Consider the following 14,643-nt stretch of genomic DNA (forward strand, 5'->3'; position numbering starts at 1 on the left):
GCTCCTCACTCCACAGCCCTAACAGCAGGGATTTTTTGCATTTGCAAGTGCAGTTACAATTTCTGTACATTAACAGTATGGGGATTTTTATTTGATATTTGGGCGCGCTATTTGAAATATTTACTTTAAAACCCCAATTATATTCACGTGATTTATGTTTTTAACATATATTTCGAGCATGAGCGTTAACAAAATAGTTAATGGCATATTTAAAATAAGGCTGGTTGACTTTTTGGTGCCTTTTAAAGCGAGTGCAGCAACATAATTTCAATCTTAAGTGCGCGGTGCAGTGTTTTTTTTCCAACTTTAAATATATATAGAATATACTCTATATATATATAGGTGGTACGGCAGTTACTTAAATTAAATTTGTTTCTATGGAATACATGATTCAGTTCGTTCTAGATCGCTTTTTATACGTATCATAATTCGTATTCTCTTCACATACAATAATTTATTTAGGATTTCGAATAATTCAGTTTTTTGTGTGTTAATTTCCTCACTTTTTGCTTAATTAGTTAATAATCTTTACTGCTTTGCATATTTTACTCATCTGAATCGTACGTGTGGTACCTCGGCTTTGTCACATGTGGTTTTGTTCAATTTGTTGTTGATAGATTTCCTTCTGTATTTATCTAAACTAGCTCCAGACGCTTCATCTCCTTGAACAGCTCGTAACCCATCTTGGCAGGACTTCTGGTAACAATAACGCCAGCCTTTTCAAGAGCGGCAATCTTATCGTTGGCACCGCCCTTGCCACCCGAGATGATGGCACCGGCATGACCCATGCGACGTCCAGGTGGAGCCGAAACACCAGCAATGAACGAGACCACCGGCTTGGCCTTGATGCCCTGCAAACGATGAAAGAACTCGATTAGTTTGTCTTGGAGATTGGAAATGAAGATTAGCTTTCTTTACCGTATTGAACTCCGTCAAGTAATCAGCAGCCTTCTCCTCAGCCACACCGCCGATCTCTCCAATCAAGATGATGCCCTTCGTTTCGGGATCCTTGAGGAACACATCGAGGCAATCGATGAAGTCGGTGCCATTGAACGGATCACCGCCAATGCCGACGCACAGCGTCTGGCCCAGACCCACCTCCGTGGTCTGGTGCACAGCCTCATAGGTGAGGGTGCCCGATCGGGAGACGACGCCAATCTTGCCACGCTTGTGAATATGGCCGGGCATAATTCCAATCTTGCACTGCAAAATGCAACTGAATTTAATCAAACTGTGATCATATATATTTATATGTGGATACAAATTGATAAAGCCGTTTGCCGAGTCCAAGAGATAGGCGCAAGCAAACAAAACTAATAAAACAGTGTTTGCTCGCTATGACAAACTTGCTTCATAATAGTCAACCGAATTTGAACAATCTAGATTACTTCAAGTCTAACTACAACTGAGTCGCCTGTTTTATACCCTGTTTAGCAGTTGAGTGATTGAAACTTAGGCAGATGACCTCTAAACTGACACTGAGGGCAGCTGAGCAATAGCTAAAGAACTAGAAAGGAAAATAAATTGTTATAGAACTAGTAATATGATCTATACAATTCATGCAACTACAGGGTATTTAACACAGTTTGAGTGAACCTTGGACTTTACACTTAGGCTTAGGACATTTGCATTTCAAACAAGTTTTTAGCCTATATCCCCTCCTTCTACAGCAATGTAGGGCATACCGAACAATAAATTGTGATTTCCTTTAGACACGCCCATATTCCAGTTTGCAGTTTTTCAAAATACCCCCCGTATAATTTTTATCAGAGTATATAATGTAGTCATTGGGGAAAATTTCCCTAAAAACAATTTCCCTTTTGTTTGTTTTGGTTTTTTGTTAAAAAAAAAATATTTCTAGTAGGGCATATAACGTAACAAACCCAACGACCGGCAAGCCAATCGAAAGTTCTGCTTGAATTCGTCTTGCGTGAACTTTGCACCCTGCGCTTATCTCCCTTATCTCTTGAGCGGCCGTCTTCAGGCATCAGATCATGTTTTTATTACTGCTTGAAAAACGAACCTGTTCGGGCGCGATGATGCCGGGGCAATTGGGTCCGACGAGGCGCGACTTGTCCTGGCTGACCAGGGCATGCTTCACCTTGACCATGTCGTGCTGTGGCACACCCTCCGTGATGCACACAATCAATGGAATTTCAGCGTCCAGGGCTTCCATGATGGCAGCGGCAGCGCCGGGTGGTGGCACATAGATGACCGTGGCATGGGGATCCGTTGCCTTTTTGGCTTCCGCAACGGAGGCAAAGACGGGCAGGCCCAAATGCGTAGTGCCGCCCTTTTTGGGTGAAATGCCACCAACGAGCTTGGTGCCATACTCCAGCGCCTGCTGGCTGTGAAACGTTCCCTGTTTGCCAGTGAAGCCCTGACAGATAACACGGGAGTCTCCAGTCAATTTCAGATTTCCGCGCGTCTTGTTGTACTGCGAACCACAACGTACGCTGGCGGTGAAGCCATCTAAGAAAGGGGAATGCAAATATAATTGTGAATTTCCCAATTAACAATTTCCCTTTTGTTGTTTGTTTTGCTTTTTTTCGGGTCACATGCGAACCTTGAACATGGCCCACTCACATCTCTAGCTCTGCCCCCTTCACATATGTACATTTAACACACATACATATGCATTCATATGCCGCAATTGCAGCCACGTCGTTTTCACTGCTAATCAGCATTCAATTTTTCCAATTAATACATCCCAATAAGAAGCAGCTGCTACTTGTTGCCGCTATTCTGATTGAATGTAGCTCTATGTGCAGTAAATTGCACATAAGTTATATAATTTTACACACACATAAAAATGTTTCGCAATAGGTATTTTTTCATTGGATTTTTTCTTTACTTACCTCGTACTTTCAGCAGCGCTCTCATTGAAGCAGCCATTATTTGGTATGTGTGCTTTTGTTGTTGCTGTCGCTTGTGCGAAATGAAGCTGTGCAGCTTATTGTTTAAAACGCGTTTAATTAGTGCAAACGACGGCGACGGCACACGGATCCTCAACACGATGTATCGCCTCGAGCGCAGCGATACATCGATTAACACAGGTGTCTTTGGCAATCGTTAAAAACACATCTCTATTTGACGATAGGTGTACCAATATCATTTACTTACCATAAAAAATTGTTTTAAATATTTAAACAATAAATGACAAACGATTTTTTTAAGAAATTTACTCCAAATACAAATAATAATAACGGTCGATTTGAATAAAAAAAATTTATTTTTTTGTTTTCTACTCAACCTTTACTTTAAAAGAACTAAAAAAGGATACTATTAAATTAGTTGCACTTAAATATATTGCCTCACTTTAGACATACACGCCTAATACAAGATCATTGATTTAAATACTAAGACAAAACTATTAAAATCTGATGACAAAACTTGTTTCAAAAATACGTTTTAAAAACTGTTCCTAAGGCCGTAATGTTAATAATTTCAATTAGTTGCTTACTTTTTGTTTTTAGTAACGGAGGGCTAAATGTCGCATCAAGTCTTTGCTATATAGAAAAAGGACCATTTAAGAACATATTGCTTGACTTTAAAATAAATTAATTGAACAGATTTTCACTCGATTGCGGCTCAGCTGGCAGTTCTGGGGGATCTGCTTGATCCGCGTCTTGCTGACGATTAAATGCATTCTCCTCGCCCTTCTTCAGGCGCTGATAGACCAGTATGCTCTTACCCGTACGCGGTTGCACGTGCTGCAAGAGAGACGCGACATTAGGCAGTTGCGTTCCCAGTGCTGTGGACAAATCCTGCAGCAAAGGTGACTCAACCCATTTCTTTACCTCGGCGTGCTCGATACTGTACAACAGCTTGTAATTAATCAAGAAGTCGGTGATCTTCTTCTCTAGCGAATCAAAGAGGACCACATGGGAAGGCTGTGCAGTGATGGGATGAACGGGTATATGGGATCGCAGCCAGTGCATGGGCGCCTCAAAGAAACGATCAGCCTCATCTATGAAGTTTTCTTGCTGCTCCAAATTGGGATTGCAGGTGAGGAAGCGCATGGTGACATTCTCATGAATGTGGCTGCAAAGGGAGAAGGCAACGATCAATAAGCTGATTTCTATAAATAATCTTCAGGACCAACCTATAATAGGGCGTCGAGTGGCAAGGCATAAGGAAGAGTATATTAGCGCGTTGTTCGCGCTCGTCACGATAATCCCTAGCAATCTCCTGCAGCTTGGGCATCAGCTCAATGGGTCCCTTCTGATGCACCGTGCTCAGATACCAAGCGGGCACCACATTGCCCAGCAGAATAACTAAAGCGGCTGCCCAGAGTTGAGTTCGCGAGGCGCGGTAGCTCCAGCGGGACAGAGACTCCGCACAGACATACAAACACAGCGGCAACAGTGAAGTCACAAAACGGAACTCCTTGTGCTCCACCGTGCTGAGCACTACCAGCGTAACCAAAATGCTGATCAAGAGCTGCTTGCTCACTGGCTGCCGGTCGCCCTTGCGTACGGTCTCCATGATGCCATAGATAAAGGGTAGCGTATTAATGCCCAGCACTGTGGGCAGACCCACTGTGAAGTACCAATACCAAGGATGCGATCCATAGAAGCTGCCAATGTTGTGTAGAATATTATACTTGAGGAACTCCCAAGGCGTCACAATCAATTGGCCATGCCAATAGGTGTCAATAGCAATTCCAACGCCAGCCACAAACGCGCTGAAAGCAAAAGAGTAGAGGAAATTAGCCATATATATTAGCTAGGATATATGATTATACATACCCAATCAGTACAAAGTGCTTCAGGATCAGCTTTAACGGAGGTTGTCTCGTCTTGCGCAGATGATAAATCACCAAGGGCACCCAGATCACAGCCGCAGTCGGACGTAAAAAGCAACAGATTGCAGCAGGCCACAGGTAAGCGGAGCCCTCGCCAATCCAGGGGAAGTAGCTGAGGGCGATGGTGGTTAGCGACGCCTCCAGCGTGTTGGCCAGCGTACGTGAGCCGGTGTAGAACCAGAACCATGGCACAAGGATTAGGAACAGCGCCCACTTTCTTTTTCCAGTCCAGACATAGAACCGATAATCCGAGTAGGCGGTCAAAGTGGCTTGCAGCAGGCGTGGCAGCAGCACCAACAACTGGGCGCTGTCCAACTGCAGCAGAGCCAGCAATTTATAGATGCCCGCTATAATCAGCGGATAAACATAACTGCGTATACCCTGCACCCACTCCCATGTGAGGTAGCCATAGCTGCAAATGTGAAAAGCAAATTTGTAATTTATAGCATTACAAATGAGCGCGTGTTCCACTCTCATGTCATTCCACTCATGTAACCAAGCGAAAACGAGTTGTATTGAGTCATACAACATAACACGCGCTCATCCCTAGTTTCGACCTCACGCAGTCCTGCTTACCCGAATGTCAGCTTGTGGGCCACCTCCAGGCTCTGCCAATACTCGTCCGGCACATAATAAGTCTGGACAACGAATACCGATGCTATGCGCACCGCCAGTATCAGCGCGAAGACGTACAGTAGCCTCATGGCATCGAATTTTCACTGTAGTAATGTAATAAATTAGCCACGGTCAACTTTTTTATAATTTATGCATGCAAATTTCTTATATTTTTGACAACCTTTTGTTAGTCGTGTCTAACCTTACAAATTTTGATAGCGATGCGTGTGAGTTGTGTTTTATAAGTGGAAGCCTGCGTGTTTTGATGGAATTTTTTGTCTATTTTAGCCAGAAAAACATTTGGCGCGCTAGGGCCGAGAAAAAAAGTTGTGTTAGGCGGCCTAAAAATAACGCGAACTGAAGAGCAAAGCAGAAACAGAAAAGTGACGCCGACGTTGCCAGGGCTGCACAAGTCAAACGAAAAAAACCGTATTTAAGTGCTATCGATATATCAAATATAAATTCTAAAAGTTTTCACATATTTGACATATAGTTTCTAATTTTTACCTTGTTTAATTTTTAAATAAAACATAATGGATCTTGGACTTCCTGAGCGCCTTGTATAAATGAAAAACTAATTTGTATTTAATATTGCCATTCCTACACTAGTCACCCAATCAACTCGATTATAACAATGTAAGCTAAGCAAATAGTTTTTTAATGATAAGGGGGTGCGTGTATTCTTCAATCTTTTCTTACTGCTTTTCAGTTTTCAATATATCAAATATCAAAATTAATATACATAAACGAATGGTAACAAATATCGATAGATTTTAACGCTTTCTTGGTAATCTCCACTATCGACTGTCAGTGAATCATCGCCCACCAGTTCGCCGTTATGCAAAACGACAAGCAGAATAAACACGAGTTAGTAACGTGATAACAAAAAAAAAACATCAAATGACAAGACTCTAGAAAGCAGACAGTTTTGGTTGTTCTCTTAAACAGTGCTCTATATCTGTGCGGCAGCATGCATGTGCTGGCTCGAGGATGCGTAGTTGTCTATCAACCACTACTGCAGCATAGCAGGAGATATTTAATGCAACGTACATTCACAGCATTTGCAAGCAGGTCCCCTATTTTACCAAGACCTGATGTAATCGCTTATGGCCGGACGTTTGGAAGACGGCACGCACATGGCAAGGGCGAGGCCAGGCAGGCTAGCACTTTCATGCTTATGCGTTGGAGCAAACTGGTGTGGAGCAAAATGTTTGGCAAATATCTGCTGCTGACCAATGTCCTCGGGTCCGGTGTCCTGATGGCTGTGGGCGATGTTATTGCCCAGGAGTATGAAAAGCATCACGGCCTGAGTCACCAGAATAGCTTTGATGGCGAACGAATCTTTCGTATGTTCGTGGCGGGCGCGGTGCAGGGTCCCCTGCATCATTTCGTATACAATTGGATGGATCGCATCATGCCGCATCGCACATTGAAGAACATCTTCAATAAGATACTCATTGATCAGTTATTCATGTCGCCTGTCTGCATTGTGTTGTTCTTCTATACGGTATGTCTTTTGGAGCGACAAACCCTAAAGGCAACGAATGACGAGCTAATTAGCAAATTTCCCTACATATATCTGATGGATTGGCTAACATGGCCAGCGGCACAATACATTAATTTTCGTTACCTGGACACCAAATATCGTGTCGCCTTTGTCAATGTCTGCACGGCGGTATACAATGTGCTCATGTCGTATATGAAGCACGACTTTGGCGTACCTCTGCCCATCGATAATTCCATTGGATTGTCAACGGGCAAACTGCCCGCCACGCCCACCTCTCAATCGAACGAAAGAGAAACCAAAACATGATTGTAAGAATCTGATAAATTATGTGATATTCAAGTAAATTCTTAGCTACATTTGTTAAGTCATCTGCGTCATTGTTGTTATTATTATTTATTGTACATAAGCAAGAGGCTATTAGCAGAATTCATATTATTATAAATTTAGTAACTTTAGTAATTGACGATGTATTTGTGTATTTTGAAAGATTTAAAATTAATTGTATTTATTAACTATTAACTTGTACCTGGATGAGGCTGCTGTCCTTCCCTTTGAAGGCACTGTGGAGGATTTAGGATCAATGCACAAACTAGTATATAGAAAAGCATCGTTGTGTAACTGTTTAAATATGCATATCATATATATAATATATTTATATGACTGTTGTCATAAATTTAAATGTACTTAAGTGTGTTTATCTAGTGTGTACAATTCATGCAACAAGTCAGCAACAAAAAGTAATATTTAAAATATTTATTGTCTTTTTTTTTTTTAGTATATTAACTATTTATTATTTATTCTTGTAAGGAATAATATTGCAATCTTACTGCCAAGCCAAGTTCTTGTAAAAAATGATATGAATTAAAAGATCAAATATAATTGTTGTGCAATTTTAAAAAATATTCTTTTTTTATTATTATTATCTTTTTGATTATAATTTTATCCTTCTATATTATTGCTCTAGCTTTATATGTACAAAATGCAATATGTTTTAAGTTCTCAGCTCGATTTTCATATAAATAACAATTTCGTATCGGATATATACAATATAGATTCAATTTAAATATTAAATTAACTTCATTCCCTACAACTTACAAACGTTTTTTAGTTTTCATATGGAGCAATGAAGTTAATATGGATAACATTTTCGTATCTGATTGATCACAAGCTCTATTTTCCCCACATATATCTAACATAACTGTTTACAAATAGTTTCCTAGTTGATTATTATAATATTATTATATAGTCCGACTGTACTCATTTGATGACAATAGTCTCCACAGGTGGAGCCATGCCAAAAATGTGCTGCACCAGCGTCAGATGCTCCTGTGTTATGAAATTGGCAACCAACGTCGGCACATGCTCGTTGCAGCGCGCAATCTGCTGACGAATCAGCGATTTGAATTCATCTCGAGCGCCCTTGTCGGCGCCCCGAGTGCCAATGCGACGTGGCTGAGCCGCAGCAGCAGCAGCAGGTGTATTCGCTCCGCCAGAGGCGCTGCTGCTGCCCGTGGGCGAGCCAGTCAACTCAAAGTTGACATCATCCTGCTGCTGAGTATTCCAAATGTATGCCAATTCCTCGATGATGTCCGTGGCAATGATATAGTTCGACAAGATGTGCAAACTAAACGATTTGCGTTGCGTGATCAAATTGAAAATATGTTGCTTAAGTAGAATATCCTTGTCAGGATTCAGTTGCAGCAGTGCCAACAGATCGCCCAGCAGTCGGTCCGAGCAGTTGGGCTCGAAGAGCATGCGACTCAAGCGACTGGTTATGGCGCGCGTGCAATACTGAATGAGTGCGATTTTGGTCAGCGGCAAGAATATCATGTGACGATGGCTCTTCAGGCTGATGTTCTCCAAGAGCTGGCCACTCGTTGCAGGCAATTCAGCGAGTATCTTTAGAATGCACTGAAAGCCCTGCAGCTGCAATTAGATAAAATCATGTAATCACTAAATATTTCTGTATTGGTCTAAAATCCTTTCCCCTACCGTCATGCTGCCCTGCATCAAATTCAGGCTAAGTATTTGCAGGCTCTGCACCAGCGTACTCTGCGTCGTCATGTCGGCCATCAGTTTGTTGGCCTCATCGCGATGGCCAAAGTAAATGGCCAGATCGAAGAGAAAGCGTGATATCCATGGGGCCAATGGAAGTGCTAACATCAGCTGGCTGAAATCCCGCTGGAACTGCTCAGTGTTCAACAGCTGCCAGCAGCGAGCGGCGTGCAGAAAGGCCTCCGACAGCTCTTGACTGATGGCTGTGGTGGCCGAAAATTTGGGCGGTTCCATGCTCTGCACTTCAGCGCCTTCTGGTGTCCAGTCCATGCTCTGCACCTCGCCACCCTCGGGCGTCCAATCAATGAAGCCCTCGACCAACACGTGACTGACTTCTGCATCCTCTATACGCAGCTTCCGTATGTAGCCGTGTAGTGAGTAAATGAACAATGTTGTGGCATAGAATAGCACTTGGGAGCTGCCAGCCGGACTGCTGCGCAATATCTTTACCAGCTTATCCCAGTATACATTTTGATTAACCTGTTTGCTGAAGGGCAGAAACGGCTCCCAGCCCATCATCTGGCCGCACAGCATGAGCACCTTGAATATGTTTTTCCACGCCTCCGTTGTGTCGCACTTCTCATCGTCCATGATCTGCCGCAGATAATACTCCAATGAGTTTGTGTAGAGACGACAAGCGAGCACTGGATTCAGCTCTGGCGGCTTATTCTGAATCAATGGCAGAACCTCCTCCACTAGCATGCGTTGATAAACATCCGGATCAGCTTTCATGCCTTCGGCTAGCATCTCCAGCAGCCGAGGAGCCTGCGTTACTGCCGTTTTCGGAAACTTATTGAACATGAGTATATAGCTATGTATGCACTGCTGTAAATTATCGCCACAATTGCTTATCGTGTGCACGAATATGCTATGCTGCACCTCTGGTGTCAGATGCTTGTACATCTTCACATAGAACTCCTGCTCGGGCGTATTTTCCGTTTCGTTTCGCAGAGCGCTGGTCAAGGCGTTTACCTCTTGCCACAGCTCCGCATGTTGGTTGGTGAAATTTGTGGCGCTGTAAAGGTGAGGACTTTTAGTTTGTATTCCATTTTTGCTTTGTTTACCATTTTACATTATACTAAAATATTGGGCTGCCATCTCGCTGTTCTTGGCATCGCGCTCCAGTAGGTACGCTTCGTACTGTACATTAAATGCGTTTGGATAAAGGGTTTTCGCAGTCAATATCCATGCTTTGGCTGAGCTGGGGTCACTTTTGCGCAAGCTTTGTGCTTGCCTAACCATATACATTTCATTTTCATCAACAGATGTCATTGTTATTGCTATAAAACTAAATTTACAGACGCCGGTAATTAGAGATGTGCAAACTGCGAGAATAAGAAAGGCGAATATGCTGAACCAGTGGCTGAACTGAGATGGGATACAGCGCGTGCGTGAATGCCATCGATATTTTTAGACGGTGTGGATATTTGCATTAAAAAAGAAATTATAAATAAAACCACTGTACAACAGTTCACTTTACAGACATAAAGGATATTCACTTAAAATACATACTCTACGCACAGAATCGATATACAATTAACATTTTCACATATACAATCGATATATGCTGATCACAAAAGCTTTACACATATCGAACTAACCACCGGCAAATAACAATTATTGCTCTATCGATAGTATCGATAGTACAAGGAGATAGGTGGCCTTTAAAAACATTGTAATAAATGTTCTTAAAATGAATTAATATAATGCCATTTAGCGGTCGAAAACAAAAGTGTAATCGTGCGTGACTGAGTTTTTGTTAATAATTGATATCGTTGGACAGTTTCCGGTGATTTGTGAGTGTCATGGTGAAATTGTGAAGTTTTTGTTTTTATTCTTTTGGAAACCTAGACAGCGTTCGGGTGTTAATCAAATGATTTCTCATTTATTCAAATAAACATTTTCTGAAAGTAACGTAATGTCAACCAAATTAGTACGTACATAACGAACAATGACAGACACAAAAGCGAAAAGCCCAGACACTGCAGAAGCGCCAGCAGCAACGTCAGCGTCATCTAGTCGACCCACAGTCAGCACCGCCGAGGCTGACGCATCTGCTGCTGATCGATTGAATAGAGAGACAGGTAAGTAAGGCGCTATGAAGGTGGCCAGCTGATATGGGCATTACGATTCATTAATAATAATTAGTATTATAAAATGTTTACTCATACATACATATGTTTATATGATTTTACGCTTCTATAGATTAGAGATGGTCTCGTGCTGACACGACCAGAAAAGCATTATTATTTAGCGATTCGAAATTAACGTAAAGCAAAAGATCGAACATCTACAATATTTAAGTTTTACTAAATTCATACATACGTTTTTTAATAATAATAATAGTATTTTTAATGATTAATATTAATACCCTTCTCACAAATAATCATAAAATCTTACAATTTTTAGTTTACATTGAAGTACTCCTGCATGATTATTTAAATATTCGAAACTTTGAGCGATTTTAACTGGTAAACAAATATAGGCTTTACTAATAGAGGCGCTTGACGCACAAAGTTTTTGTTTTGAACACGATTATTTTAGATGTTCGATCTAAGTGTTGTAGTAGTTATTTAATAAATATGTAGTTCTTTATTTGTACTTATCTTACTTATTATTTGAATTATTCTGTTCATTTATTATACCCTGAACCTTTTGTAGCTTCGAACATATATGTAGCATATATGTAAAAGGTAGAAGGAGGCGTGGTTGGCTAAATAAAGTGAGCCGTCGAGTCGATTTAGTCTGTTTGTCCGATCTATGTACACTTCGATCTCAGAACCTCTGAAAGCTCGACGCTTGCAAGTTGCAACGATCAAAAGATCTATAACTATTTCATATAATCTAATTAAAATTCATAAGAATAATGTCGTAAGCAATTCAACATATGATAAATTCTTACTATGAGTACGTTTTGAAATTGAACAGGGTTCAGAGTATATTCTAGTCGGGTATATCCGACTATAGCCTTCTTGTTCAATATTTTCAAATTTGTTTTTCAAAAACAAACAGCCAGAACGTTTATTTAGAATTTACTTTCGTCCTGTTTTTTTTTTTTTTTCTTTTGCAATGTATATTTTTGTATAAGCAAATAGTTTCAATTTGATTGCATCGTGATTCAAATCCACAAATTGAAATTCGTTTTGTTTATGTTTACATTAGTCAGCTCGTTAGATTGATATTTTTGTATGTGTGTATGTATATATATATTTCATTAAATGTGTAACTAAAATAGTGTAATTTTTCGCATTCGTCGCACTCGATTATTTCGTGTCACGGCACGCACTTTTGTTAATAATAAGCTTTTGTGGTTCTTCCTTATGTTTGGTAGTGCATAAATAATTCACATACGCACATAGATTCGTTCCTTTCTGCTCTTTTTGTTGACTAATCTCTGTGACCTTATCAACATCAACACACAATCTCTAAAACACAACAAAACCAATGCAAGAGCAACCACAACTACTAAAAGCACATTAGTGTACTCATTGCCAAAAACAAAACCTTGCCTCATTACAGCGGCTAACGATGTTGGTAAACGACAAAGGGAGCAGCAGGTGAACGAAAAGGAGGAGGAACTGCCGTTGTGTTTAGAGTATGCCACGCCCTCATCGGTGCCGCTGCATCTGCAGCAATTGTTGCAACAATATAAGAATACCAGGCTATCATCGGCTGAACTATTGCTGCTGCTGATCTATACGGTCGCATTGGAGTCGGGATTTGTGGAGAATGAAAGCTATGTGGAGAAGCGGTCACTGTTGAAGCCGGTGCCGTCTATCGGTTGCTTTCACATTTATAATGTCCGTTTGCTGAGCCGTCAGCGGGTCAACTACACAAAAGATGATACGAACTTTCGTATGCTGCTCCGCCTCATGCTGGACAACAGCTCAATGGAGGAGCCAGCTGCTATATATACCCTACAGTCTCATCTGTTTGCCGTTGTGCTGGGCGATCTGATGATGGTCACCCTAAGTCCGGTGGCGCCGTCGACAGAGCCCGGCTTTAGCGTTTGCCTGCCCATTGGACGATATGTGCTCAATGTGCAGCTAGAGCCGATCCATCAGCGATTTCGCAAGCTATACGAGCTCTCATTACAGCTGCGCCAGAAGCTCTTTCAACCGATGCGTGCCCAGCAATTGCTACTCCTTAAGCCCCATATGCATCCCTCGCTGCTCGGCTTGCCCGTGGAGCTGTACGATAAGATCTTTGCCCATCTGAACAACAATCAGCTCAACATTGTGGCGAATGTCAATAAGCAGCTGCGTCAATATAGCAATCAGTTCAAGGAACGACGACCACGGGGCTCTATGACATATTTACTATAAAAATTTTATGTTTTACTGTGCGTAGGTATCAATAAAGCAGACCAAAATTTTGTTTTAAATAGTTCTTTGATGAAAATTTACACCTCGGGTAATGGAGTATAGTTTATCGTAATATCTAGCACAAAATTGGTACAAGTTCTCTATAATATACGCATATACATACAAAAATATATTAGACGAGTGTATACCTTAAAAACATGTTAAACAAAATGAATTTCAATCTGATATAAAACCGTGTGAAGACTGAAAATTTATGGAATTATTGGACATTATAAAAGCATTTGTAAAATGAAAATTTGTTTTTGAATAAAATAAAGAGTTGAATGGAAATGGAGTAAAATTTTTATCAGTTATGAGAAACAGTTTTATTTTATATCAGCAAATTAAGAACAATTTTTTGGGGTGAACTTTTTCTGATAAAAGTTTTAGTGAAACTTAAAAATAAAAAGACAAAATGTTTGAATTTTCAAAAATCAACAGTTGAAAATGTTAACATATAAAACATAAAAAATAATAAATATTGAAAGTGCTTAAATCTTTTTTTTTTTTTAATTTTACAAATGTTTAAAATCTAAAAATACATACTAAGAAAACTGACTAAAAACTTGACAAGAATACGAAATACAAATATTAAAACACAAAATAGTTTTTGTTTTTTTTTTTTTAACTTTTTTTTTTTTTTTTATCAAACGTTATCTTTTTTTAATTGCAAAATTGAAAATAAAATATTAATAAATAAATTGGTAATTTAACAATAAGTTCATTTAGTTAAATAGGCGAAATAAGTAAATCTAAGTAAACGTCTCTTACCAGTTAGTTCAAGGATAGCAACTAAAATTTGGGTGTGTAGAGTATTTTGTTAGTGAATTGTTCTTCTTTATATTTATGCCAACAGCGGAGGCCATTTCCAGCGACTCGTACAACATTTTCGAGCCGACGCCATTGGATTGCATCAGCATCAAGAGCAGCGCCAGCAACTATCTGCACGATCGTGATATAAGCGGTAAGTGGGCAAAAGAAATACGCAAATACATATATAGACGAAAAGCAGGGCAACGCGTTGGCCCATCAAGCGCATGGAACGCCCCTAAAGCAGCCGACCCCTGAACACAGCACAACAGAAATCGCAACAAGCGGGCGCCAGCTCGCTTTTCCCGCTTTTCCTTTTGCCTCACTTGGGCGCCCACGCATAGAGCAGCCGTTAAAGCTCCGTAACCCAACGCCCAGTCCAGCCCACCCCCGCCCCAGCCGGGAGCCAATTGCGCTATATGGTTAACATCCATCCCATTTGATGCTGGGCTGCTTGCTGTGCAGTTTTCTGGGCGCCTGCTATG

General features: G+C 40.7%; 6 protein-coding genes across 9 annotated transcripts in view; 2 read left to right on the forward strand and 4 right to left on the reverse strand.

The window, feature by feature from the left end:
• Positions 1 to 14,643, reverse strand: part of Cdc37 (cell division cycle protein 37) — a 173,788-nt gene that overhangs the window by 96,287 nt on the left and 62,858 nt on the right. The gene's annotated exons all lie outside the window — the stretch shown is intronic.
• On the reverse strand, positions 152 to 3,030 carry Scsalpha1 (Succinyl-coenzyme A synthetase alpha subunit 1). The gene is made up of 4 exons (XM_018102037.3): positions 2,859 to 3,030; positions 2,024 to 2,472; positions 919 to 1,203; positions 152 to 851 (listed from the first exon to the last, which is right to left on the reverse strand). The coding sequence occupies exons 1-4, from the start codon at positions 2,893 to 2,895 to the stop codon at positions 636 to 638; spliced, it is 987 nt and encodes a 328-aa protein (XP_017957526.1). The 5' UTR covers positions 2,896 to 3,030; the 3' UTR covers positions 152 to 635.
• PIG-B (phosphatidylinositol glycan anchor biosynthesis class B) lies at positions 3,291 to 6,059 on the reverse strand. 4 transcript variants are annotated; one of them, XM_018102541.3, is made up of 6 exons: positions 5,625 to 5,799; positions 5,384 to 5,526; positions 4,752 to 5,219; positions 4,106 to 4,687; positions 3,801 to 4,044; positions 3,291 to 3,713 (listed from the first exon to the last, which is right to left on the reverse strand). In XM_018102541.3, the coding sequence occupies exons 2-6, from the start codon at positions 5,509 to 5,511 to the stop codon at positions 3,561 to 3,563; spliced, it is 1,575 nt and encodes a 524-aa protein (XP_017958030.1). In that variant the 5' UTR covers positions 5,512 to 5,526; positions 5,625 to 5,799; the 3' UTR covers positions 3,291 to 3,560. The 4 variants fall into 4 exon arrangements, with proteins under 4 accessions (XP_017958030.1, XP_089115049.1, XP_017958029.1 ...); XM_089258923.1 differs by lacking the exon at positions 5,625 to 5,799 and adding an exon at positions 5,930 to 6,059 and having other exon boundaries at positions 3,291 to 4,044; XM_018102540.3 differs by having other exon boundaries at positions 3,291 to 4,044; positions 5,630 to 5,802.
• On the forward strand, positions 5,918 to 7,297 carry LOC108652370 (mpv17-like protein 2). The gene is made up of 2 exons (XM_018102542.3): positions 5,918 to 6,058; positions 6,132 to 7,297. The coding sequence occupies exon 2, from the start codon at positions 6,393 to 6,395 to the stop codon at positions 7,233 to 7,235; it is 843 nt and encodes a 280-aa protein (XP_017958031.1). The 5' UTR covers positions 5,918 to 6,058; positions 6,132 to 6,392; the 3' UTR covers positions 7,236 to 7,297.
• On the reverse strand, positions 7,892 to 10,334 carry IntS10 (integrator complex subunit 10). The gene is made up of 3 exons (XM_018102713.3): positions 10,057 to 10,334; positions 8,922 to 9,999; positions 7,892 to 8,855 (listed from the first exon to the last, which is right to left on the reverse strand). Exons 1-3 carry the CDS (start codon positions 10,254 to 10,256, stop codon positions 8,187 to 8,189), a joined length of 1,947 nt encoding a protein of 648 aa, XP_017958202.1. The 5' UTR covers positions 10,257 to 10,334; the 3' UTR covers positions 7,892 to 8,186.
• ntc (nutcracker) lies at positions 10,609 to 13,370 on the forward strand. Its single transcript, XM_089258925.1, has 2 exons — positions 10,609 to 11,068; positions 12,504 to 13,370. The coding sequence occupies exons 1-2, from the start codon at positions 10,936 to 10,938 to the stop codon at positions 13,307 to 13,309; spliced, it is 939 nt and encodes a 312-aa protein (XP_089115051.1). The 5' UTR covers positions 10,609 to 10,935; the 3' UTR covers positions 13,310 to 13,370.

This window comes from Drosophila navojoa, chromosome 4 (genome assembly GCF_054131105.1).
Source record: "Drosophila navojoa isolate 15081-1374.11 chromosome 4, UAZ_NAV_1.0, whole genome shotgun sequence".
NCBI classification, from domain to species: Eukaryota; Metazoa; Arthropoda; class Insecta; order Diptera; family Drosophilidae; genus Drosophila; species Drosophila navojoa.

Coding starts and splice junctions, on each gene's coding strand:
- Scsalpha1 (XM_018102037.3), bottom strand. CDS start 2,895: ATGGCTGCTTCAATGAGAGCGCTGCTGAAAGTACGAG. Junction 1,204..2,023: donor GCATCATCGCGCCCGAACAG/GTTCGTTTTTCA, acceptor TGCATTTTGCAG/TGCAAGATTGGAATTATGCC. Junction 852..918: donor ACTTGACGGAGTTCAATACG/GTAAAGAAAGCT, acceptor CATCGTTTGCAG/GGCATCAAGGCCAAGCCGGT.
- PIG-B (XM_089258923.1), bottom strand. CDS start 5,511: ATGAGGCTACTGTACGTCTTCGCGCTGATACTGGCGGTGCGCATAGCA. Junction 5,220..5,383: donor GCCCACAAGCTGACATTCGG/GTAAGCAGGACT, acceptor TCACATTTGCAG/CTATGGCTACCTCACATGGG. Junction 4,045..4,105: donor CACTCGACGCCCTATTATAG/GTTGGTCCTGAA, acceptor CTCCCTTTGCAG/CCACATTCATGAGAATGTCA.
- LOC108652370 (XM_018102542.3), top strand. CDS start 6,393: ATGCATGTGCTGGCTCGAGGATGCGTAGTTGTCTATCAACCACTACTG.
- IntS10 (XM_018102713.3), bottom strand. CDS start 10,256: ATGACATCTGTTGATGAAAATGAAATGTATATGGTTAGGCAAGCACAA. Junction 10,000..10,056: donor GCCCAATATTTTAGTATAAT/GTAAAATGGTAA, acceptor TCACCTTTACAG/CGCCACAAATTTCACCAACC. Junction 8,856..8,921: donor TGATGCAGGGCAGCATGACG/GTAGGGGAAAGG, acceptor ATCTAATTGCAG/CTGCAGGGCTTTCAGTGCAT.
- ntc (XM_089258925.1), top strand. CDS start 10,936: ATGACAGACACAAAAGCGAAAAGCCCAGACACTGCAGAAGCGCCAGCA. Junction 11,069..12,503: donor TCGATTGAATAGAGAGACAG/GTAAGTAAGGCG, acceptor GCCTCATTACAG/CGGCTAACGATGTTGGTAAA.